General features: G+C 35.7%; 1 protein-coding gene across 1 annotated transcript; it reads right to left on the reverse strand.

Annotated features, from left to right (window-relative positions):
* Nucleotides 1-4,171: 4,171 nt before the first annotated feature.
* On the reverse strand, nucleotides 4,172-9,029 carry LOC101292568 (diphthamide biosynthesis protein 2-like). The gene is made up of 8 exons (XM_004309788.1): nucleotides 8,649-9,029; nucleotides 7,883-8,222; nucleotides 7,186-7,255; nucleotides 6,641-6,708; nucleotides 5,948-6,063; nucleotides 5,749-5,855; nucleotides 5,355-5,494; nucleotides 4,172-4,690 (listed from the first exon to the last, which is right to left on the reverse strand). The coding sequence occupies exons 1-8, from the start codon at nucleotides 9,027-9,029 to the stop codon at nucleotides 4,449-4,451; spliced, it is 1,464 nt and encodes a 487-aa protein (XP_004309836.1). The 3' UTR covers nucleotides 4,172-4,448.
* Nucleotides 9,030-10,142: the final 1,113 nt, after the last annotated feature.

Raw genomic sequence — 10,142 nt, forward strand, 5'->3', positions numbered from 1 at the left:
GTGCATAGGTGCTAAATTACATCTCACTTTAAAAGTACTAAACATCACACATTAAAAATTAACCCTCAAACAACAACTTAAAATATCCAAAATCACACAAGCAAAAAAAAAGAACATGAATGAAATTAAAAGTATTATTTTAGACCAAATTAAGTGTGGTTGAGTGCATTGTAACACCATGCAACCTAAAAAATCAAGTATAAAATGAATAAAATCAAGTATTCTAATATTACGGGACGGGACGGGATTTTTCGGGATAGTCCCGTCCCGTCCCGTCCGGTTATGGTAATGTTAAAACGGGACGGGACGGGACGGGACGGGACGGGACGGGACGGGACGGGACGGGACGGGATTGCTATTTTCAAAACCTATCTCGTCCCGTCTCGCTAACTTTCGGGACGGGACCGGTATGGGATCAGGATTCCGGTACTAAGTGCCCAGCCCTAAGGCTAGGTTTGTAAGCCTAAAGAGGTAATTTCTTATTATCGGTATTTATGTGTGAGTTATCTTAGTACTGTTTGCTGAATAATATAATTAGTTGACTTTCGACTCAAAAAAAATAAAATATTTTACATATATATTGTTAACATAAATGAGTCGAGTTTTAATGAATAGGCCGAGATTTTAACGAGCTCGATCTACTCATATAATATACGAGCTACCCACGAGCTAAACGAGCCGAATACATCATTATTCAAGCTCGGCTCGTTTTTTTATCAGGCTTAATATTGAGCTCAAACTCGGTAATTTGATGTTTTTAATGCAACTAACGCGTAATAATAGCACAGTCATCAAAGATAGGGGAAATATTTAGACCCCAAGTATCGTATCATGGGGATTGAAAAGCTAACTCCAATCCTCGTCTTCAGACTACTAAGTCAAAAACAATTTCTACAAAGTGATATGAACAATGTGAATGATAGAGAAAGTTGATTTTGGTTTTGGGAAACTAAAACTAAAATTGAAAATAAAATAAAAATAATAGAAACTAATCAAGGAATGAGATAGAATTAGGTCACTAGGGTATCCTTCTAGCCAAATCTAATGCACAAATGTGTTTTCAATGGTCATTCAATTCCTAATGGCATCAAGAACCGTACTCAAGGTTTTTCAAGCCTCAAGGGTCATTAGATTCCTTATGAGGTATTCCTACTCTGGTTCAAGGGTAGTAGAAACTCGATTGAGACAATCTAGAGCCTTGTTAAGGCCTCTAGATGAACCAAAAGGCGAAGAGTCCTAGAATCAAGGTTCCCAAGCTAGCCAATACGGCAATCGAAATTGACATTGTAACTAACCATGCCCTAAACAAGTGTCATAGCCATAACCATAAATTAGAGAAGTGTTTAAGTCCCCTAATTTGTTCTAGACATGCTCATCTACACATTCAAGAGTTAATCAAGCTCCTAATCATGCATCTAAGCCAATAATAATAGAATAGAACATATGCCCAATATGAAATTGAAATCCATTGAATCAAAACACATTCGTTACATTAAATCCAAGCTAGGGCTCAAACCCTAGTTTCCTAAATAGACTACTCACAATCCATAACAAATCAACAACAAAGTATATCAAGTAAAGAGGTAAAGGTGAAGAGGAGTGAGAAGTAACAAGAACAAGCCACAAATTGCTATGTAGTTTCTCACTTTACCCAAATCTCAAATATAGATGTCCGATGCTCCCTTGAAGTGTCTTGAAATATAGATGGGAATTTGGTGTAGATGGAGTGAGAGTGAAGGGATGGTGATGGTGATCTTGAGTAGTAGAAAATGGTAGAGTGAGAGGAGAATGGAGGCACGGTGGCCTTGAGGAGAACTGAGGATGAGATGTTGGAATGCTGGTTCGGTGGTGTGAGGAGAAGAGAGAATAGGATGGGATCCTCTCCCTTCAAGTGAGGTTGTGCAGCGTTTATCAAGGGGAGCCCCCAATTAGGTCTCCGTGTGGCTGACTCGATTTTGCCTCAGATAATTGGAGCAACTGCCACGTGGCATTGTGTGATAAGCTGGAGCTTCATAGCTTGATTTCTTCTTCAATTTGCTTAATGTTTTTCCGCTCTCTTGATGACACGACCATGGGTGACCGGTATTGTTATTTCGTTAATTTGCCGTATACTCCAATTCACTCCAATTTTCCGTAACTCTCATTATTTTTTATAAAATAAATAAAAATGGATTAATCACATATTAATTGTTATGATGATTAGCTAATTCATAGTGTTTAAGTAGTAATTATGAGTATATCATTTATTTTTATAAAATAAATAAAAATGGATTAATTATATATTAATTGTTATGATGATTAGCTAATTCATAGTGTTTAAGTAGTAATTATGGGTATAAAAATATACGTAATTACTCGGCTCCATTATCTTACGAGCACGAGCCGAACGAGTTAAAAACCGAGCCGAATACGAGTCAAACACGAGTGGCTCGAGCCAACTTACTACCCTAGCTGTGTCTCTGTATACTACGAATAACTATCTGGTTTCACAAAATCTTATAGAAGAACTTCATCAACTGTGTGCTCAATTCTGGTGGGGTGGTACATATGAGAAGAAGGGTATGCATTAGAGAGCTTGGGATGCCTTGCGTAAGCCGAAAATTGAAGGAAGTATGGGTTTTTAACATCTATTTGCTTTTAATTTAGCTATGTTAGCTAAACAGGGGTGAGGATTAATTCAGAATCTGACATCCCTAACAAGGAGATTAAAGCTATCTATTTTCCTCAAGGTAATTTATGGGAAGGGAGTTCTCCCTCTTATGCATGGCAAAGTATTATTGATGGAAGTATTACTAATGATACGGATTTTCTTAATTTGACCCACTTTTTCATCTTATTTTCTCATCTTAACCGTTCACATTGTAGGTATATATGAGTAGATCATCTCTACAAATTTTCAGTTAATTTGGAGATCGTTAAGGTATCGAAAATGAACTAAATCAATGAACGAATTAAAACTGTTTAACCTGAACTGTTCATGTTTTTAGTTCTAAATCACATCTTTAAATGCTTTAATGATTATCAATTTGGCTGAAAATTTGTAGAGATGATCTACTCATATATATCTACAATGTGAACGGTTAAGATGAGAAAATATGATCTAAAAATGGGTCAATTAAGAAAATCCGACCTTTTATATAAATAAGGATATTTAGACCTAATAATAATTGTACATATATATATATATATATATACATATATATCTATATTCAAACTTGTGTAAAGGTAAGACTTTTGATACTTGTCGTCTCAAGAAGTCCTTATGCATAAATATATATATATATATATATATATATGGCCCTTCCACTAAGGGATCCCTTATTATGACTTATATGAGGGATTGAGCATTAGCCCAACTTTTCGATCACATTTTTCAATCTTAACCATTCAGTTTTTAGGTCCTAATATGTAGATCACTTCTGCAAAATTTCATCCAAATTGATGATCGTTAAGGTGCTCAAAACTACAATTTTCATGAACGGTTCAGGATTGGCAGATTTGAACCGTCCATTGATTTAAGCTAGTTCGAAGCTTTAAAGATCACCAATTTGGCTGAAAATTTCCAGAAATGATATACTCATATATACTTAAAGGTTGAATGGTGGAGATGTTGATATGTGATCAAAAAGTTGGGCTAATGCTCAATCTCTCATATAAGTCATAATAAGGGATCCCTTAGTGGAAGGGCCTTGTATATATATATATATAAATATATATATATTAATATCAATATAAATATTTATATATATATATTTATATATATTTATATAAATATATATATATATAGGCTAGTGTTATTATAAACACACTCTTTTGTGTTATTAACACACCACATCTATTTTCCTATCCATACATTTCAGTTTTACTTACAAACTTGTCATTTGAATTTGTTTCATGATTAATTTTTAATCATAGATGGGATGTGTTAATAACCCAAAATAATTGTTAATACCACTAGCCATAATATATTGTGTTCTTTATTATTTTACTTATACAAATAATCTATCACGAGTTTTAAGAAAAATGGTTATCCTTTGATTGTTTTTAGCATAGGTAAAATAGAAAAAGAAAAGAAAAGAAAAGAAATAAGGTGCTCTGTATTTGATTAGTTAGAGATTTATTTAGGGTTTGTTCTAGATTATCGGCTTAGCGCATGTTCCATTAAATCACACTTAAAGAAAAGAATGAGCAAAGCAAAAGATATGAATACAGAACAAACAACTTTGTCAAGAAATTGTATATGATGAACCATGACTCTAATACTCTCCTTAGGGAAACAGCTTCCCTAAGCTCCAAGGTGGAAAGCAGATCGATCTGAAGATGCTATTTTTCTTGCCTGTCCTTGGCCTGCTTTCCGCACATCCTTCTCATCAATACATTCTCTCGCAAATCTTCGCCTAGTCCTTCTATTACATCATTCCACCTTCTTAGGCTCATTCCAATTTGTGTTACATGCTTTTTTCATCTTGATACCCTGCTGCCCTCCCTTTCCTCCCCATTAGATATGGTCCTGGCAAGGAAGTGTCATAATGTATATCTAGACCCTGATAGGATCGAGCTGCTAAAAACTCTGCACCAGACTTAGCCGTTCGCTTGGCTGTGGTGTTAGGGTCGTCACGCAATTGCAGAGCCTTCTCTGTCACATTTGCTAAAGCGAGAGCTCCTTCCTTGTCTTCTTCGGCATCATTCCCTGTTTATGCAGCAATATTATATTTGGCCAATGTGAGATTTTGGTAAATGAAAAATGGAGAATTGACGGACTTTGGTAATTAGTCCAACAAGAACTAAACAAGTTTAAAATAAGACAAAGTGGACATAAAACCAACAAATGATTCAAAAATCCATAAAATGTTCTCAAAGACACCACATTTCCCATTAAATTATCAAAAATCATCATACGAATGCAGCCAATAAAATGGAAAAAGGTCGCAGGCTATACATTCCCAATAAGTCAGTATTGCCCTTCACTTCTATGGGGAACGTGGAACAGATACAGAATAGAAACATGCATGCACTTTTAATTTAAGAATGACGCTTGTAAAGAACCATTAGCAACCTTTTTATGCAAAAACATTCAAATATATAGTGTGTTGGCTGGTCTTTCGTAGGATTCATGTGTATCTGTAAGTCTGCAAGTAAAGAATGAGTGGTGTAGATTATTTTACTAAACGAGGAGGTCCTCTCTAGAACATCCCTACCCACACACATATAGTGCAAGAAATCAAATTTATTCAGCTTTTCCAAAATTTTAAAGTTATTGACAAAGAGGTAATACAGTAGATGGGGAAGATGATATAATATTCTTTGTTTCCCAGAGATGCGTTGAAACAATGAGATAGCTACTGGAGACCTACCTTCTCGATCAAACCCTTCTACATATCCACCTTGTATGAAGGAAAATCGTGCTTCTTCAGACTGGTTTCTTGATTCCACTGGAGAAGAATTTTTCAAATCACGGAATTCCATTACATATTCTCCGGTCCACTGAGATCCTCTTGAAGTTATGAAAATAGTGAATTCTAAGTCAGGTATAAAAGAAAGTATAACTCAAAAATCATCAATTAATATTATCAAAGTTATGATTATGAATAACACATCTCATGAGTGGGTATTTCGACTAGTTTTTCAGAATACTAGAATAGCAAAACCATACAAACCAAGACAGATCGCATAATCCACCGCTTATATCACAAGGAAAGGAAAAGTTTGTAAGCTAAAGATGTGTACATATGATGAGTAGTGCAGTACCTGCTGAAAGCTAGCATGGCTTCAAAAGGAGTGATTACTGGAGCTAAATATTCTTTGCTATCCAGCAGAGCAGTTTGGGCGCAAGAGACATAAATGAAAATATCGCACTGCCATAAATACTAGTATGTTATCACACTTGCAATACTAAACACCGTTTTGGAAAATTGGCAATTATTATCTTGCATGTACCGAAGTTTACCTCTGGGAAGTTGGCAAGTTTTGCAGGGTTTGGTCTTCCCATAACTAGAGTATAAACTTTTTTCCCAGCTGCTGTAATCAGTTCTTTCATCTGGTGAATCATATTCAAGTACCCAGCTGCATCATAGTCATGAAAGAAAGATCTAGAATCATTACATGTGATGAATGGAGTATCAAAATGTACTTCAGACAATAAATTATGTTCTTTCCTTTGTAGTAAAGCTTTTTGATCTATTTTCTTTGCAGGTTATAATTGAAAGGCAAAGAAACACAAAGTAACAGAGTACTAGAAAGTAGAAATGTTTAATGAAACCAAGAATCATATAACCTTTCCTATGACTTTAGGATCTTTTTATTTAATATTGACATCATCAAATAAAAACATAGGCAACCACTATCATAAAGTAGTCCCAAGAAGAATTGAAAAACTAGTGATGAACAACATCACAATGAACAGTTCAACAAATTGTCTGCTTCACAACTTCTTGTTTCATAACAGTTGCATAACATTAACGGGATTTACCCTGTCTTCAAAAAAAAAAAAAAAAAAAAAACAGTTGCATAACATTTAAATGGAGGATCTCTTTTAGCAAGTGATGCTTTCTAAGATCTAATCCAAACTGACTGCTCAAGTCAAAGTGTCCAACACGGTATATTATCACAGAACAGATCCAAGATGCTCCTAATGACATACCTACACCAAGGGTTCCTACTAAGATTGCAACAATGTTAGCATCCTTTGCCTTCTCCATTAGGTAATATCTGCAGAATTACTCAAACAATAAATTTTATAAAAGGAAAGCAGAGCATGAATAGAGGATGTTGTGAAAAGAACAAACAGTATTTCATGTCAAGATAAAGTTATTATATCTTCTCAGAGCAGGGGAATAGAGGTCATAGGACCAAAGCTGAAAACCACTATGCAGTCATTTCTTTTCAATTCCACTTTTGTTTTTGAAATTTAAGAAACAAAAACACTGTAAACATAACACTGAAAACCTACATCTCAACACTTTGGAAAAGACTCATTCCTTATCAATTCCACTTTTATTTTTCCAATTTTAGAAACCTAAACCCTGTGAACATCACACAAGGGAAGGCAGTCCTCATCAACCTAAACGCTGTGAACATGACACAAGGGACACAGCCCTCATCAACCCACTAAAGTTTTTCCGTTGTAGATTCATTTCTCGTCATTGCACCATATTACCGAAAGAAAAATTAAAACAAAGACTCTACCTGCGCTTAAGAATTCTTCTTTGTTGAGACAGATCAGTCACCATACTGCATTCTGACGCATCATATCTGACTAAAAGCAAAATGACCAAAATTAAATCAAAATATAGTAAAATGGGAAGAAAATCAGTAAAAGCAGCATAACAAATTTCATAACTCGAAGCTAAATGAGAGTTCACATCTGTAATACTAACTCGTAAATAAAAACTTTTATCTGTAACCATTCAAACGTTGATTTATAACACCGTAGTACAGCACTTTTTGTATCAAAATTAATTATTTTGTTAGCTCCATGCCCTCAGTTCGTAGCTTGAGTTCATGTCCCAATTGTAACTGAGTGGCGGGAGATTTGGTTACATTTGGAATAGTGGCACATAATTTGCTCGAATATCTGATTCAGTACATAATAAAGAAAAGAAGGGTACACTAACAGTTGCTTGCCTAGATGGAAGGGAACAAAATGAGTGTGCAATACAGATTTACGTTCAGTAATGCAAACATCATATATGCACTAAAAAACAGTCCTCTTGAATGTGTGCGGAAATGAAATACACCGATGAATAGGCTAAATGCACATCCATAAATCACCAATATGTGATATATGTCTCCACAACACAATCTAAGAGTGGATTATAAAATGAAGTTGCAAACACATACTAGTACACAATGTGAATTGCATAAAGATAAGTAGATTATTTACCTATTTCACAACCACTATATGTTAAAACAATATTTGCAAAGGCCGAGTTATTGGAACCGATCCAGAAAAGCAAGTAATCCTCCATCTTGCTTCCCTCAGGTAATTCCCAGACCAAGCCTCCAATTCTATAAACATTCCCGGATACTGTCCCAAAACTGTTGCTACTAGTAACGCCATCAGCTGCTATGTCATTGGAAACTTGAGGATCGCTCAATGGATTCATAACTGAACACATTACATCAGCAAATTGAACTTCTCGCTTGTAGTCGCGTCCCCCTGCTGCCATGACAGATTCTCTTATTTGCTGTATGGAATGCGCATAATCCAATCCAAAAAGAACCTACAGATTTATTGAAAGTCAGATTGGTCGCTTTAACCCAAATAAGAAAGAGTCGGTATCTTGCAGATTATCCACAAATAAATATTAAGCACCTTGATGATGATAAGTAGAGAATAATGTTTAGTGTAGCGGAAAGGAAGATCAAATAATGAGAACTATCCATCTTGATCCAAAAATGAACTAAACTCCTGCCATGGGGTCCAACTAGATTTCATCTGTTCCCTTAATTATTTTGTTTCACTACCTGTTTTCGAGAATTGAAAATAATAATCCAAAATGAAACGAAACCATTGTTGAGTCGAATCATGCTCCTATAAATGAAAATCCTTACTCTAATTGTTTCCATTAGTCCTAAATTTGCAGGTATAATTGGTTTCTTTGTATGATTGCTATGTATCACTGTTAACAAACAATCGATAATCATACCATAACAGGCTTTCCAGTGGGTTGAGCATAATGTAGAAGATTGGTTACGCAATGGGATACAGTGATGGGAGCCTTCCCAAAAACAAACAATGATGGAAGCTTTGTTGTCGGACTGAGGCAGGTGTGGCCGTAGTGAACAACGCAATCGGCGTCGACATGGGATGCTCCAACCTCGTCCACACAGCAACTACCGTAGGCCGTGTCGGCCATAAGGAACAAGCCCACTTGCTCGCTGAGTGAGGCCCGCAGAGCAGTGACAATCCTGACGGAATCCTTGAGAAGCTCATCGGGGAACTGCAAAGCCACTCTCCTCAACTTATTGCTCTCAATGAACTCCGCTGTTCGCCCGATTTCGTAACTCCATTCCAACTCCTTGTCCATTCCCCACAGTTTGATTCTCTTCTCTCTACAACAAGCTGCGACTTGACGCAGGTCTCTTCTACTTTCTCTCTCTCCCTATGCACTGTCCAGCACGTCCTCGTTGAGCTGCCGAGCCTGGGGACGAGTTACGAGTCGTACGAGTTGAGATGTGAGTTTTTGTTCGGCCGATGACGAGTGGGTGTATCCGCCGCCGTGGCTGCAGCAAATAGGGGACTGCGGCGTGAAAAGTGCTAGTTCAAGTGGCTTTGAGGGTTTGTTGAAGTGGTGGGGTTAACTTGTCTTAATAATAGAGAAGCACTGTCAATTTTTCTCTCTTTCACGATCGAAAAAAAATAATTTTATTCACATATCTTCTGACACTAAATGCATATATTTTTTTTAAAAAGTTTTTTAATTACACATTTACCTTCATAACTAATTTAAGATAAAAAAAAAAAATTAGTCCAATTCTAAACCTTAAACCCAGAAGATGAAGGTTTTCTTTGATTTTGCTATTCTTATCGTGTGTCCATCATAATCATAATCTTAGAAGTCTATATACATGGAGGAATGTATAACATTGCAACTGTAAAATTAGGTCATATGTATTAACAAACTAAGATGCAGGTCAACTATTTGGGTTGCCACCAAACCAAACCACTGAATGTCTGAATCACCTAAAAAATAATTTCAATATTAAAACTTAAAACATAGTTGACATGAGGTCGATTGTATTGTTGTTTTGAAGCTTGGGGTTTCTACTTTTTCATAGCCTGGCAACAAAGCTAGAAGGTTGAAATCTCTCCAAGAAATAAAAATTATCATCTTTATAGACTCTTTCGTCGTCCTTCCTTGTCTTGTCGTCCTTCCTTGTCTTCAATTATTGAAATATGATTATACATAATGTAGTGTGAGATGACGATGGTGATGAACCATGTTGGAGACTCGAGGAAGACGATATTGGCTTACAATAAAATAAGGGTAAAGTGGGTAATTTGTGAGAAAAGATAATTACCAAAAAATTGGGATGTGTATCAAGTGATTTATGATGTGTGAATAAAATTTACTAAAAAAAAATAAAAAAAAACTTTTCTCCTTTTTTTTAGAAAATATTACATAATAACAGATGACTAA

This window comes from Fragaria vesca, unplaced genomic scaffold, assembly GCF_000184155.1.
Source record: "Fragaria vesca subsp. vesca unplaced genomic scaffold, FraVesHawaii_1.0 scf0513070, whole genome shotgun sequence".
Lineage (NCBI taxonomy): Eukaryota > Viridiplantae > Streptophyta > Magnoliopsida > Rosales > Rosaceae > Fragaria > Fragaria vesca.